This window comes from Corvus hawaiiensis, chromosome 1, assembly GCF_020740725.1.
Source record: "Corvus hawaiiensis isolate bCorHaw1 chromosome 1, bCorHaw1.pri.cur, whole genome shotgun sequence".
In the NCBI taxonomy this organism is placed as follows: Eukaryota; Metazoa; Chordata; class Aves; order Passeriformes; family Corvidae; genus Corvus; species Corvus hawaiiensis.
In genome coordinates this window covers 98,022,619-98,038,556 of record NC_063213.1, presented here as the reverse complement: position 1 = coordinate 98,038,556, position 15,938 = coordinate 98,022,619, and the positions used below count along the sequence as shown (strand labels likewise).

The 15,938-nt window shown below is 52.7% G+C and overlaps 1 protein-coding gene across 25 annotated transcripts in view; it reads right to left on the bottom strand.

The window, feature by feature from the left end:
• LOC125333542 (microtubule-associated protein tau-like) overlaps nucleotides 1-15,938 on the bottom strand; it is a 43,188-nt gene that overhangs the window by 12,523 nt on the left and 14,727 nt on the right. For 10 of the 25 annotated variants that reach the window (XM_048319583.1, XM_048319498.1, XM_048319513.1 and 7 more), the window contains exons 2-9: nucleotides 11,514-11,602; nucleotides 10,134-10,220; nucleotides 8,931-9,017; nucleotides 7,373-7,438; nucleotides 4,667-5,554; nucleotides 2,456-2,502; nucleotides 1,436-1,594; nucleotides 425-530 (exon numbers count right to left, since the gene is read on the bottom strand). In XM_048319583.1, the coding sequence (XP_048175540.1) occupies nucleotides 425-530; nucleotides 1,436-1,594; nucleotides 2,456-2,502; nucleotides 4,667-5,554; nucleotides 7,373-7,438; nucleotides 8,931-9,017; nucleotides 10,134-10,220; nucleotides 11,514-11,559 (1,486 nt within the window). In that variant the 5' untranslated portion in view covers nucleotides 11,560-11,602. The remainder of the gene's footprint in view (nucleotides 1-424; nucleotides 531-1,435; nucleotides 1,595-2,455; nucleotides 2,503-4,666; nucleotides 5,555-7,372; nucleotides 7,439-8,930; nucleotides 9,018-10,133; nucleotides 10,221-11,513; nucleotides 11,603-15,938) is intronic. The other 15 variants (XM_048319593.1, XM_048319633.1, XM_048319672.1 and 12 more) reach the window with 7 other exon arrangements.

Here is a 15,938-nt window from a genome sequence, read left to right as displayed (position 1 = left end):
TGTATATATCCAGTGAAATGCACCACTTTAATGGAAATTCACAATGCCTGATGCTTTCTGGGGTTTTCTTCTCTGAGCATAATGGGCTAATCTCCATTCCTGTAATCGAAGAATTGATCCTCTTGCCCCTGCTCTTTGTGAAATATTGTCAGAGAGAAAACGAGTAGATGGATTAAAAAAACGGAGCTGCCTAAATCTTCCAAATTTGAGGAAATCCCACAGGATAAAGCAACTGTCGTCTCCTACACACTGGTGACTGTATGAACAGAGGGGATTGAGCAGCACCTGGAAAGGCTCGATTCAGAGGGGTCACCCCTGGCTCTGCACCCCAGCCCCAGGAGAGGGCTGAGTTTGGTCATCAACCCCCTGGAACTGCCCAGCAGCACCACCCAGACACCAGCACGCCGCTCCCACCGTCACCTACCGGAGCTGGGAGGGGTCTTGGGGGCCGTGGGGGTCTTGGCCGGGATGCGGGTGGCGTTGGTGGAGTTCCTCTGCGCCTGCCCCGTGCGTGCCGTGCCCGTCTTCGCCTGGGGACACAGCATACCAGTGCGTGAGACCCTCCCACCTCCTCCCCTGGGATTCCCCACACCTGGAATGTGCCCGTTCACACCTCCTGTCCCATCCCCCAGGCCTGGGCTGCTGGAGCAGCTGTGACCTTTCCCAGGTGAGCCCCTGGCTTCAGCTGCACCATTCACTGCACGCTCACACCTGCTTCAGCCACACCTCTGTTCTTTAAATTTCAGCCTTTGGTTTCCCCTGTTCTGCTAAAATTTTGTACAGAAGATAAATTAATCCCAGCATCTGTGACTGGCACAGGGTGCCCAGAGCAGCTGTGGCTGCCCCATCCCTGGCAGTGTCCAAGGCCAGGCTGGACACGGCTTGGAGCAGCCTGGGACAGTGGGAGGTGTCCCTGCCCAAGGCAGGGGAGGGACTGGATGAGATTTAAGGTCGTTTCTGACCCAAACCATTCCAGGATTCCATGGTTCTGTGAGCTGCACTCCCTGTGCTTTCCCTCGCCACGGGTGTATTTATGTGACTGAATGCCACAAAGGGAAAAAGCTCCGAGGTTCTGTCCCCCCGCAGGATTAGCCATGGGCGCGCTGCATTCTCTGCCCTGTGCAGCACCTGCAGCTCTGGCACAGCTCAAACTCATCTGCTGTCTGCAGAAACACAGACAGAGCTGCAAACAAGGAAGGGCATGAGGGGACCTGGGAACACCTTGGGGAGAGCAGGTCACACCCTGCAGCAAGTGCTCTCTGTGCTGGTTCCTCCCAACACCAACATCGCAGCCAAGCCTGGCCTCACCACGGGAAGGAGAGGGGGAAGCACATCCCACCCTCTCCATGGGACAGGGAAGGACTCAGCCAAGCTCCATCGACCAGGAACACCTCCAGGTAGTGCCCTTGGCCTCTCTCCCACCCCGCTCCCTTACCTTGGCTCTTGTCTCCTGCGTCCCTGTACCGGCAGGCCGGGCTGCCGCAGGAGAGGCTCGCTTGGAGGCACAGGCAGGGCTGGAGGGTGGTTTCGGAGGGGCTGTGTGTCGGAGGGGGGGGATGGAGCCGGGGGGTTTGGCAGGGCAGGGTGAGGATTTCTTGGACATGGAAACGAAATAAAATGGGAACAAAAACAAAAAAAATCAGCATGGGAAGGAAAGAAAATGGGATCAGCAACATCAAATAGGATTAGAAGGTGCAATACAGAGCTGGGTGTGGCGTAGGTGATGGCTGGGACTGCCGGGGCAATGCATAGAGAAATAACCAATTTCACTGTTTGAAAATAATTCTATCCCTCATCTTTAAATCTTCACCCACTGAATTTCCCCTCAGCTTGTCCATTATCCCACTCAGGCACTAACCAGGATAATGGCCAGCTGAGCTAAACCTCCTCCAAACTACCAGTGTGACAGATATTGTTAAACTTCTGGAATTTACCCACTATTAAACTCTGTTCCTCACCCAGAATACAACACAGCATCTTTTTGGGGAGTTGTCCTGTGCAAGTCAGGAGCTGGATTTAATGATTCCTGTGGATCCCTTCCAACCCAGGATATTCTATGATCTGCAAGGTCTAGATTATTTAATTTAATGTTTTAATTGCATGTTTTGCTCTTTTCACAGTTACGCTTGTCCTCAGTGCAGTTTTGAGCCTGCCCCAAGGTCAGCTGCTGCTTTCCAGTCCTGGGCTGAGAAAATGATTTCTCCAACCACCCACCCAACCCCATGAGCCATGAGTTTGATTTAGATTTGGACCATTTCCTCACCCTCAAAGAACCCATGGATTACACCATCCAAACCCAAGGGAGGGAAGAAAAAATAAAAACACTCTTGAAAACAAATGGAAAAATGGAACACAATGGGAAGGTTTCCTAAGAGGCACAAGAGCAGGCCAGGAGGGCAGGAGAGGGGCCAGGAATGTGGACAGGTGTCACCCCTGGTTTTGTTTTTTAGCTTACCTTGGGTTTCTTTTCATCAGCTTCGGTCCCTTCCTTGTCAACACGACCTGACAGATGGAAACACACAGTTACACCTCTTGGGACTGGTCATAAACTCCAGAGAGGACACCACACTGCTGGGGGTGTTCCCCTGTCCCTGCTCTCTCTTAAACTCAATACTGTTCTTAGAAATACGACAAAGTCACCGTTTCTTGCAGAAATCCTTCCCCCACTCCACAAACACATTCCTTCTGTGTTAGCAGATGATCCTGTGTTAGTCAGCACTGGAGACCAGACACACCAACGAGGTTTGTGTGAGAGTATTTCGCCCAGATTTCCACCCAGTTCCCGCAGGATCCATCCAGCTTAGGACAGAAAGCTCCCTTTAACCCTAAACACGAGTCTCTGGAACACCCACTTGTTCTAACAATCATATAAATAGGGACTCGAGCTGAAGGAAGCCCCAGTCCAGCAGCACTGTGATCTCATTTAAGGGGGGTGTTCAGCTGGCATTGCAGAGCACTTTTATCCTGGCTGTTGTTAATTCCCATCTCTCCTGACAGGCTGCTCCCTGCCTCCCAGCACAGTGCCCCTTCCACCTGGGTCAGTCTAATTAGGAGATTAGAAATGGGGAGAAGATAAAGTTGGAACTACAAGGCACTCATAACAAAGCCCTTTTCCCCCCAGCTTCAGCTAATTGGGAGGAGAAGCTGCTGATATTGTCCCCAGTGTTTGGAAACTTGTCCTGGGGGATCAGCCCTTTCCCAAAGGCACAGACAATGCTGTTAATCCAGCACTGACCCATCCCAGAGCTGCCGGAGGCACCACCCCTCCCAAATTCAGTTAAACTGCACACTGGAGCAAGGCTGGAGCCAAACAGCCACCAAGTATCTCTGTCTTTGAAGGGAAAGACCATTCAATAATTAAACTTCTCCTACTGAATCAGAAGCTGGCTGGCTCTGGGCAGTGCATCCCCACCCCGCCGTGGCTCCAGGCTCCAGTGCAAGCCATGCCAGTGCCCCACAGCAGACGTGCAAAGCCTCCCGCTGCTGATCCCGGAGGGAACAACGAGAAATATGTTATGAGCTTTAGCTCCAGTGGAAAAAGCTCCATGAACAATTTCTTCGTGAGCCCCGCGCAGCAAAGAGCCGCAAACCAGAGCAGCATTCCCAGGCTAACGGGAGCAGCCAAGCCAGCCTTTGGAACGTGGATCCTGGGGAAAAGGCAGAGCTTCCCCCAGGACAGACCCTGGAGAGCTGAGCTGAGGTACAACACGGTGAGACACCAACGTGTGTCCTGCTGCCCTGGCTTGTTAACAGCTCACAGCACCACCTGCCTTCGGCCGCTGAGCTGGGCCCTTGGGACATTCCTGAACCCAGGAGAGGTGGAAAACAGAAAGGAAAGGTGTAAGGGATGCTCCTGTATTCAGTGAACTCAAACCTTGACCCAAGCCTGCCCTCCCAGCCCAGCCCAGCCCCACACACTGTTTAGATGCCTCCAGACAGACAGGCAGCTCCTGCTGAACCTCCAAACCCAGCACTGTGCTGGCACACCCAGGGACACCCCATCCAGAGCTGGGATGGCAGCAGGATGCTTTGGAAGAGCAATGGACATGCCTGGCAGTGGGAAAAGGTCCTGCTGGCTGCAGGCCATACCTCCAGCAGCAGTGGGTAGCGGATATTTAAGGGGGAAGTACAAGAAACAGGATCAATGTGGGGGCTTTTCCATGGTTAGACCTGCCATCCTTGCCTTTTTCCTCCTCCCTCCTCTTTAGGAAAGCCAGTTCCAAGAGTTATTGGATCAGACATGCAAACCAGATGGCACATGTCCTGCCGGAACAAGCTGCACACACCAGGTTAGCCCCACTCCAGCATGCCAGAGCCACGTCCATCCGGTCCTCGTCTTCTCTGGGAAGGTGCCAGGTGGGAGTTAAGGCGCCCACCCAACAGATCCAAGGAAATCAAAACAAAAACAGGTGAAAAAAAGCATGATTAGGGACACGCCAGCACCATGCAAGGGACGCGGAACCGCAGCGCAAGGGTCTGGCAATCCAATCCAGGATTAAATAAAGAGGGAGGGGCAGGGAGGGAGCAGCAGCATTGTAGATCAGTCACAGCACAGGTCCAGGCCATTTCCAAGCAGCAGGAGTTGAGGTGGCAGCAAGCTGCAGTGCTGGATCAGGCAGCCTTGTCGGGAGCCAGGCGAGCCCAGGGCAGCAGCTGGAGCACACACCTTTGAGGAGAGGGACACGAGTGGCCTTGTCTGCAGCCAGGCCACTGGGCTTCCTCCTGGGCGTCCGGCGGCCCCCTGCATCTGGCACAACCTCTTCCGAAGGAGCATCTTTGTCCTTCATATCATCTTCTACCTCAGCAGGGAGTTTGGCTGCTTCTAGCACGGGCCCGGAATCTTCTCCCTCCTTGGGCTCAGCCTCTTTTTGGGAGACACTTTCAGAAGGCTCTGATGGGGTCACATCCAGACCTCCTTCTCCCCCCAGTGGCTGTTGCTTCTCCTCTTGGTCCTCTCCTGCTTTATGTGGCTCAGCTTCAGTCAGAAGTGCCTCTCCTGGGGTGTCTCTGAGGACATCTTTGGACTTGTTTTCTCCATCATGTTCTTCACGAGTCTCCTTGGCTGCTGCTGGACACAATCCCTTTTCAGGTCCCAGTGAAACACGATGATCCACAAGGGAAGGCAAACCTTGCTCAGAAGTTTCATCAATATCCCGGTCCTGATCTCTCTCCCGTCCGCTGGAATCTTCTTTTAACGGGGCTCTGGCACACAAAGGAGATGGTCCATCTTTATGGTCACCTGTGCCACCTGCTCCTGCCAGACCCTCCGTGCGCACGCCACGGCCCAGCTCTGGCTCCACACCGACGCCTTCTCTGCCTCCCTGATCCCACAACTCACTGCTGCCTTCGGATGCTCCAGAGCCTTGGTACATATCCAGGGGTATTGGGATGGTGACCTCGATTCTGGTGGGAGCTGCTGCCGGGGCCTTCATTTCACGCGACAGAGGCGGCTGCTGAAGCCCCGCTCCCTGCTCTGGGGGCTGGCTGGCACCTTTTACTGCCTCTCCCACACACTCCTGAGGGCCAGGCTGGAGCTTTGGAGAGCTCGGCTCGCCTGGAGTTGAAGACGTGAGGTATGAAGCATGGGCAAGAGATTAGCACAGGCATGTCAAACATCACGTAACATGAGAGATTCAGGATTTCTACCGGCAGTCGAGAGAGAAAAGCAAGTCCCACCCCGCCCCACTGAACAGACAACTCACTCCCACAGTGGCTTTTGCCCTCAAAGAAACTCTGATCCCCACAGGAATCAGGAACAGTGACAGCCACAGCACATGGGAGACCAGATTCCTGCCTGGACCCGGCTCGGAGGAGGCCAGGTTCACCCTGCACTCCATGAGCTGGTTTAGCTGTAGAGGTTTCCAAAAGCCAAGAACATTCCCATTTTCCCTAACACCACTGGACCATCAGTTTCCTGCTCAGTGCCCACCTCTTCTTGCCTCAAGGGCCTGGGCAAGGGCCAGAGCCCTGTCCTCCTTCCTGACTTTTTGAGCACTGATCAGGTAAAGAGCCTAAACCAGAGCCCTGAGATCACGACTGTGGCTTTGGTAGAATAACAAACAAGACTAAAACGAGAATAGATGAAGTCAAGACCAACTTGGTGTTTCATCAGTGTCCTCCCCATTTTAAGAGAATATCACAATTAAGTGAAACAACCAAAGACCTCGTACGTGACAGCTGAAAGATCCCAGGACAGGACAGAAAGGGCTTAGCAAAAATCTGGTGAGAAACAGCACTAAAGCCAGGGCAGAGAGAAGAGAGAACTTCAACCCCCTGCACTAACAACCCTGATTTCTTTTTTATAGTGGTGCCACTATTTCATACCTAGAAGAGCTGACAGTGCAAAAACCACTGGCCAGGCAAGTAAAGGTTTTATTCTAACTGCAGGGAGCAGAGTGCACAGAACTGTGCTCATCTGTGTGTGGAAAGCAACAACCACCTGAATTCCACCCTGAGCTGAGAAGGCAAAGATCTATTTACTTCTGTAAAAGACATGGATGTCTAAATGCACTAATGGAGCCACAAGGAGGAAAGACACTGCCCAACTGGAGGGATTTGTTGTGTTTACTGCACAGGAAACTACTTCACAACATGGCTTTTCACTAAGATTTTAAACAGTGCACTAAATTAGGGCTGTGGTGTACAGTGCAGGCAGGACAGAAACATCACGGCGAGTCTCAACCCCTCAGTCTGCCCCATGGAATTAAGCCAGCACTGGGGGCTTTGGGAAAACCAATTTTCCATCAAGTCTGAACTGAGCAGAGTCAAGAGAAGCTTTCCAGGTCCAAATGGTCCCTGGATAATTTTCAGCTCACCTAAGCAGGCACGTAATTAATGCTGTGAGAACACTCGCTGCCCACTGTGCCTGGCTTTGTCACTCACATTCCCCAAGACTGGGATGAGGAGAAAAATCCCATAATGTTAAAGTCAGGGTATCAGTGAGTAGGTTTGAGTCATGTTTTACATTAGAAAGACACAGTAATTAAACAGTGCACTAGTTTCACATGTGACACGTAGGGCCCACACTGCCTCTGCTCAATCTGAGCAGTTCCTCAGGTCATGGCACATCCCAGCTCTGTCCATCAGCTCTTCCAGCCTGGAGAATGCCCTGGTTTTGCAACTGGACAAACAAGCACCATGACTTTGGCCATCTGAGATGGAAATCTGGTGCATGAGAAGCTGCAACTCCCTGAAATGATTGTGTTGGAACATTCCAAGCGTGTACGACCCTCCTCTGTCAGGAACAGGGAGAACTGCACAGCTGCTGTGCAGGGCAGAGCATTTCCTCACAGAACAAAATTCCCAAGCCACCACCAACCAGTTGCACACGTGGGCAGCAACAACTGGTCCCAGCAGCAGACGATTCACCCACCTTGAGTGGCGTCTCCTGCAGCGTGATCCTCCAGGTTGGGAGTGGCTCCTACCCCCGCCTCTTCAGCTGCTCCCAGGTCGGAAAAAGAAGGGGAAAAACATGATCAAAACAAGTTTAAGCATGTGCCTGGAGAATGAATTCACCTCTCTGCCGAGGCTGCCCATCAGAATGGGCAGGATCTCTGCTGTACCATGAGCAGGGCAGTATCAGAAAGCAAATCTCCCCACACCGATGATGGATCTGTGTACAGCATGTGCTGTACAGACCAGAGAAGTGTTTCACCAACTTCCATATCCTAAATGGCAGGTTAGTACAAGCTCTTCCAGGCAGAAAACAGGCTGTTAAGGAACAAGGAAACTTGTGGATTTAAATCCCTCTTCTACCCCAGCTGGCCTTCATGTGGCCAGCAGCACTCCCATGAATGTCTCTTACCTGAGCTCACCTTCTTGGTGTCTGTGACCAACCTGTGAACCCTGCCAAGGCTGTGTGAGACCAGTAATTCCAAGCCTGATACAAATCTAGAGAAATCCTGAACTTCAGGACTACTGGTACATCAGAGAAGCACGGTTTTCTTCACAGTGATGATGGTTTGTCTCCATCAGCATTTTTTCAATTTATTCTGTGACTACTTTCAAACCAGCTTAAACAATTACATTTGTATGTCACAGTTCTCCAGTCAAACCAGGACTTTCTCTGTTTTCCCCATTTTTTTCCAAGCAGTTCAGGACACACACACTGGCTCCCTGGGACAGTCAGATCTTGCACCAGAGCCTCCATGTTTCAGCCCAGGGCTCCACCAGCAGCTCGGGGACTGGATGCAGGACAGAAATTTCACTGCTGTGAGCTTGTTTCAGTGTCTGGCAGTGGCAGAAGCCCTTTTCCACCCACTACCTTTCTCAGGTCCTGCCTGATGCTTCCAGGGAAAGCCACTGGCTATGGCACAGGGGACACGTCCTCATTTTTCGCACACAGATCTGCCCTCCCAGATCCTGCTCTCTCTCACACACAGCACTGCCACAGTCACTCCCTGCTCTGCCTCTGAAAGGCCCCATCCTTCCATGGAAAACCAGGCCCAGGTGCAGTGATTCCCCACAGGGCATTCAGGCTGAATTAGTCACTTCACTTCCTCTGCATTATCCTTAAAAGCACTGCTGCAGTGGCCTGGTTTTCACCTGCCACTGCAAAGACACCCGCGAGGGCTGGGCAGAGCCCAAGGGCCTGCGGAGACCAGCGGCGAGGGGCTGCTGGCACAGGGGCAGGAATGACCCGGATCTGCAGGTAGAGCCTGGGAGTGGGAGCCAAAGCCACCGCAGAGACACCAGACAGAAGGATTGTCAGATGTGGAGCAGAGAAAGAGAGAAGAAAAGGCTGCGAGTTTCCCCCAGGATGGGGAAGGCAAGAGGACAATTTAAGTGAGGAATTATTTGGAGAAGAAGGAAGCAGCATCGGAAGCAGCGTCCCTGTGAGAGGTTTTGTGGTGTTGTCTCACAGCACTGACCAGTCCAGCTCTCTGCTCTGTCTGCATCAAGAGATGAAGCTGCACCTTGGTCTCCCTCACCTGTGGTTCCTTCTGGGATCTCCCCGTGCTGTTCCGCACCACCCTGATCCTCGTGGTCTCCTTCCTCCACTAAAGGTGCTGTGGCATCTGAAAAACAACACAGCTTTCACACAGCTGTTGAGAGGCAAAGCCTTCTGGAGGCCACGATGTGCCTGAAGAACTTTCTGTTCAGAGAAGCACTCGGCTCCCTCCCTTGAGCCAATGGAGCTTGTGGAGGGAACAACCGAGCACGACACAGCAAAGCCAGAACCACAGGGACACCATGAGCTGCCCCCTGCCACACAATGTGCCACAATGGGCTCCCTATGCTTCTGAGGGCTTTGCCTTTTTGTCCAAAAATCCACAGCTAAAAGCAGCCACTGGTGCCTGATGCACAGGCACAGCAACCCTGCATGGGGACTAGGCTGCTCTGGAGCAGGACAGAGCAACTCCCACAGGACACCTTCATAAAACACCCCACTGTGGCTGCATCATGTTCTGGGACAGACAGACACCTGGCTCCACCTACCAGAGGGGTGTCTGCTCATCCTGACAGTCCCAATCCAACTGGAAAGCAGGATACCATCCCCTCCTGCACCAACCAGGTTTTATGTCCCGATTTCTTGAGGCACTTTCCAGACAATCAGTCAGCCCACACCTCTAGCAGGACAGGGCTGGACTGCTTGGCATCTCTGCCCACCATTCCTTCCTTTCAGAACAATTTTGCAAGCTAAAGCCTCTACCTCAAGTCTCCAAAGGCAGATACTCGGGATTAAAGCAGCCAGAGGAACGCAAAAAGTGAAGGTAATTACAACAGTGAACAAGTCTCTGGACCATTCTGGAATTAGTGTCTTTCTACCCACAAGGCATTCAGGGCTCGGGGAGCACAGTGACACAAACCTGTGTCACACAACACAGGACTGCTCCTGGCTGCACTGCCGGGACCTTGCAGTGCCCGTGTAAGAAGTCTGCAGGAAACAAACCACAAGCAACTTCCTGAGGTGTAATGAACACTTCACCTTTCTTGCTTTCCAGCCCACTCTCCACCTTTAAAGCTCATTATCTCATTCTGCAGCATGGCAAACACCATCAGTGACAAGACTAATGAAGAGCATTTTCTCCTCCTGAGAAACCCCACCAGGACACAGCACAGGGAGTCCGTGGCAAGGTTTACCACGACCCCATCCATCATGGTTTCAAAGCAGAAAGTCAAAGAGCTCCCACCTTCTGTAGTTGGGGTGCTCTTAGCATCAGATGTTTCAGAAACAGGCTCATCCGATCCGTCATCGACTGGTATCTGAAGGGGATAGCCTGGAAAACATTCAAATACTTACAACAAGTCCTTGGCTATGAACTGGGGCCTGGGGGTTACCGACTCTGATTGCCCAGATCCACAGCAGCAAAAAGCTGCCGCTGGAGAGTAAAAACCACCTGAACTAAAAGCAAGCAAAGCGTGAAAATGCCAACCAAAAGCACCAGTGTCACCACCAAAAGGAACAAGCGGAAACCCATCAGCAAAAGAAAAGCCCAGTGAACTGGACAGGCAGAAACAGCAAAGCATGGCACAAGCAGGCAAGGAGATCTCAGCAACGTAAGGAGGAAAGATGTGCAGCTTCCGAGTCACTGTTGTCCTCTCCCTCCCAGAGCAGGCTGAGCACTCCCAGGACTGCAAACCAGCCCGTGTTTGTAACGGGCTCAGTGCAGGACAACATTCTGTGCCAAGAAGCGGTGGCAAAAGTCTTCTGGAAGAGCAGGGCAAGAGGCACAAGTCTCCTCTCAGCAAGGCTGCGGGCAAATCAAATGAGAGCTGGGAAAACGGGTTTGGAAAAGAAGAAGCGAAATCCCTGGGAACCTGTGATGTGTGAAACAAGCTGAGAGGAGCTATCGGACCGCAATGCGCTACAGGGCCCGGGATGAATGGATGCTGTGGACGCTCTCCAGGACGGAGGCCATCCATTTATCTGGTGTAAGAGGTGTCCAAAGCACCTCAAGAAAAGGAAATTAAGATGATGTTTATATGGAGCATAGCCAGGAGTGAGTCCCACCAGGTTTGCTGGCGCTGTGCGGGTTTCCAAGCTCAATTGCGGAGCATGGCGGAATGAGAAAGGAAAAGCTTCTGGAGAAATGCAGGTCTGAAATATGGTGAGGAAGACTCTGGCATGGCCCCCACTCCCAGAGCTCTCTGTTCAGTTGTCCCCGTGTCCCTGTGCAGGTGAGGAAAGCAGGCAGCAAGCAGCATCCTTGAGCTGTGACCCCAAATAAAAACAGTGCTGTGTTTTCATAGCAAACTGAGGAGTGAACACAAACACGCACTTGCAAAGCTGCAGCAGTGGGATCACCCCCAGTCTGGATACCAGGGGTTGTTCTGCTCGTGCTGGACAATGATGTCCACAAGCAGCATTCTCCTACGACTGTGAATGCTGGAGCATCTGCTGGGCTCCCCACGGCGCACTGGCTGCAGCCAGCTGACCCACAGTGTCCTTCCACACACACACAGAAGGCTGTCCCCAAGGACCCCTCGTACCACCACGCTGCTCTCCCTCTCCCCACTGAGCTCAGCAGTGGGCCAGGCAGGTCCTTCCACCACCTCCTGGACGTGCTCACCTGATGAGAAGTGTTTTTCCTGGCCAGGTGCGTGATCCTCCATCATGGTGATGTCCTGAGGCTGCTCTGCCACCTCTCAGCAAAGGTACCTGAAAAGAAGAGTAAAAACTAAGACCTATTAGGCAAAACCTGACACAACAGGAGCAAAGGGAAGGTCTGGTCATTCATTCCTGCACAAGCAAAAGCATGTGCCAGTCACTGCATCCCTCACAACAAACATACAGGCAACTCCTGCCAGCTGCATTCAAATTCCACCGGTATTTAAGATGCCCCAAGCAAAATAACCATCCTAATGCACTCAGGACACTGCTCTGACACAGTTTTGCCCCAGGAGATCCTTGGGAGCATCAGGCCAAGTGCTGACAGACTCCTGGTGCATGCTCCAAACTCTGCGTTTCCCACTTTATTCAGCGTCCCTGCTGGTGAGGTGTGATGCTGCTGTGGGAAGGGATTCCTTCCATCCCTATGGATACACCCAGCAGGGATACACAGCTACAACAATACACTCATCATCTTAAAAGCCATTCAAAAGTGACATATGGGGGGAAACCAGGACTCTCCAGAGATGGACTCAGGACTCTTGGAGGAGAAGGTCTCACTTGGCTGTGGCAGTGAGAGGACAGCACAACCCCTGCTTTAACCCCAAACCCTTCCTGCAGGGCTCAGAAAGCCCCACCACAGTGCAGAGCAAAGCAAACAGGTCTGGACAGCGGGGTGGAAGCAGAAAGGTACCAAATCTGAATCGTTTTCCTAAACTGCATCGATCTGCAAAAGGAAATGAAGTCTCCAACAACCATTATCTGCCCCACAACACAGGGCCCTGCTCTCCATGCTGGATGGACAGACAGTGCTTTTAGCTGGCTTCCTAAGAGCTGATATAATTACAGCCACTGGCAGTGATTAATAATCAGCTATTAGTGTGATCACATGTTTGCCATGACCGTCAGGGACGAATGAATCCAGCAATGGAGCTCAGGTTACCAGCAGCAAGGAGGAAACTTGTGGGTTTGTCTGCTGGCAATAAATTAACTGGATGTATGGAACCACACAAGAGAAACTCCAGGGCCAGCAACCAGATCTCTCACCCAGCTTTTTTTAAGCCTTAGCAAGATGACTCTGCAATTTAATTACCGCCTTAGACAGCTACAAAGCCATTTGACAGGACTGGAGAACTCGCCCTGGAATGAAATCACCCATTAAAATGGAGGTATAAAATAGGAAAAAATTAAGTATCTAATTTTTGCTCTAATTGGTGGGCTGTAATTATTTGGACATATGGCTGCCCTCCTCCCAGTGCTCAAAGGATCATATTGATTATATCCAGACCTCATCTGGCTGGTGCTTGATATTATTTACAGCACTGAAATACTAAAATAAAGTGTTAACCTAGTGCAGGGGCCACAAAAGCAGCCTAGGCACAAACATGAGTGTAAAATGAGACAGAAATGGGCTGCTTTGGTGTGTTTGTGCACGCACACAAGAGTGACCTCTCTGCCCCAAACACACACATGGGACTGGGTACAGCAGTTTTCCCAACGCACTGCCCTGTCTTTGGCAGGAAAACGTGGATGGCAGGAGCAGTCCCTGCCCCCTCACCAGTGGTGATCCCCTCCCAGCCACACTCTGTTCACTACACACCTCCCCACAGTAACACCTTTGCTTCCCAGCTGCACATCCAGAGCAAAACACTCACAGATCTGCCGTGCTGCGTTTACGTGAGGCTGTTTCCTTACTCTGCCTCCTTTCCTCTCTTTCTCCGACATGTTTTTTGGAGAAGGGCAGTTAAGTGTCTCCCCACTTGCCTCTGGACAACGATTTCCCAGGGCACCATCCAGAGGGGACTCCGTGTGGAAGGTTTGCCCGCTGGCTCCATGGACAGCATCCGACACGGGGAGGACCTTCCCCTTCTCCTGGGCACGCAGGGGTGCAGCCCTGGCGCTGCAGCAGCGGCCGTGATTCAGCACAGGCTGGCGGAGCTGCTGCAGGGCAGGGCTGGCTGTCACCTGCTTCCACTGACCAGCCAGTGCCAGGCCTTTCCAGCACAAAGGAGCGGCCGGGGCTGTGCAGGGGAGCTGGGGATGCTGTTCTCTGCCTGCGCTGCTCAGGGACAGGCAGGGCCAGCCCCCACTCCCACCATGGCACGGCAGGATGCAGCTAAGGGGCCCAGGAGGATGCAGCCATTAATTTTTCAGATACAAGAGAGAAAGAGCTGCCTTTCTGTTAGAGGGAAAAAAGCACGAGCAAAAGGCACGAAGGTCCATCAATAAAACACTCAGTGGGACCCTGGGAGCACCTCAAACCCGGCTGCACCTTAGGGAATGCCCCAAGTGCCCGTTCATTGCGGAGCAGAAGCACCTCCCAGCAGATGAAGCACGATGTCCTCCCTCTGCTCCTGCAGAGTCCCTCTGTGCCTGAGCCACCGTGAGCAGCGTCCGTGGTGGGGAACAAAACCACCTCCAACAGGCACGAGCCAAGGGACAGGGAGGGAGGGAAAGTCTTAGCTTTGCCTTGGGTTTTCACTCAGGTAATGAATTCATATGACCAAAGAGAATTTAAATCTTATTTAAATGACATATTCTAGATTTGAATTCTCAAAGATGGTCTGAAAATTCTGAAAGAAGTCCATAATGATAATCCTGTTTGTTTTTCCTTTTGAGTGGGGGAAGGGGAAATCCCTCTTAGGGAAAAACATAACATCAAGGGGAAAAAAAATTCTAAAATATTCTTAAAAGTGTAAAACCAGCCCCGCCTTGAAGCAATGGTTCAGTGATGCATAATTAGAGCAAAGAAAGCTGTACAAAGATAAACTTGAACAGCACCCTCTGCATGGCAGATAAAGCACAAACCCTCCGAAGAACCTTATCCATCCCCAGCAGAACTATTCTCCTTAACCAGGGACACTATCTAAAAAGCAACAGCCTATCCCATAATTAACAGCTCCTCCAAACCTCGTGTTTTCCAGACCTGAAGCCCGGCTGGCAGGAGGAGAGGCCTTGGAGGAGTCATTGGAGCTGTGCACCCACTCGGGAGGCAAAGCTTTTGTTGCCAGGAGCAGGAGCCCAATCTCAGCCCACCAGCACCACTGGGCCCTCAGCATCCCCTGGCTTGCCCAGGAGCGGAATTTAACTGGTGAGAGCCCGGCCAGCTCCTCTCGTTCCCACCCTCCCACCCATCGGATTGACGCCACCGATGCTCTTGTTTCAACCCCCTGCTGCAGACAGGGACACCTTCCACTAGAACAGGTGGCTCAGAGCTCCATCCAACCTGGCCTTGAACGCTTCCAAGGATCACAGAATCCTGCAATGGTTTGAGTTGGAAGGGACCTCAAAGCCCATCCTATCTCACCCCTGCCATGGGCAGGGACACCTTCCACTGTCCCAGGCTGCTCCAAGCCCTATCCAACCTGGCCTTGGACACTTGCAGGGATTCACGGGCAGCCACAGCCTCTCTGGGCACCGTGTGCCAGGGCCTGCCCACCCTCACAGGGAATAATATCCTCCTAATATCTAATCCAAACCTACTCACTTAGTTTGAATCCATTTCCCTTGTCCTGTCACTGCTGGCCCTTGTAAAAAGTCTCTCTTCCCTGTGTTTCCTGTAGGCTCCTTCAGGCACTGGAAGGCCACAATTAGGTCACCCCAAAGCTTCTCTTGTACCCAGCCCCATGTCCAGCCTGCAGCAGCAGTTCCTGCCCAGTCACGGGCTGAGCACAGTCAGGACACATCTCACCAGCACAACACCACAGCAGAGCCCCTGTCCTGCAGCCACTCGGGTGAGCCCCAGGAAACCCCACACAAAGCCTCCAGCACCTTCTGCCTGGAAAGATTCAGAGCCCAAATTAAGCCAGGCAGCCCAAACTCTTAATCCTCTGGCAAAAAGTTTCCCTGCAGTGAAAGGCAAATGAATCCAGGGCTGTGAACAACGTGAAAACAACGAGCAGAGCGGGGAGAGGGACGATGGCGAGCACCCAGCTGCGCTGCGGGGCTGCTCAGCCTCGTGTGATCTGTGCCGGACAGCATCACCAGCGCTGCCACAAAGGAGCACCAAACAGCTCCCCGCAGCCCCTCCGGTGCCAGGGGATGATGTTCCGCCCAGAGAAGCGGGTCAGCAGCTGGCCCCCCTCGCCATGGGCACAGCCCAAGGGACACGGCCGGGGACCGTCCCCGGGCAGAGCAGGGGAGAGCCTGGACCCGCAGCGATGCCAACTGCGCAGCGCCCGGGATCACGAGGCCGGGAGCAGAGGCTCGCTTTACACACACCCCGGTCCCAAAATAAACCGGCGTTGGCAGCGCTGTCTGCGGGTGGGTGCGGGGGCTCCTGCGGCACGTGGGTAAGAAAATACAGGAAAAGGGACATTTCAGCAGAAGGGAGTATCGCCTTGGGAGATACTGGCTGGATTTGCACACCCTGGGACTCACCAGTGAG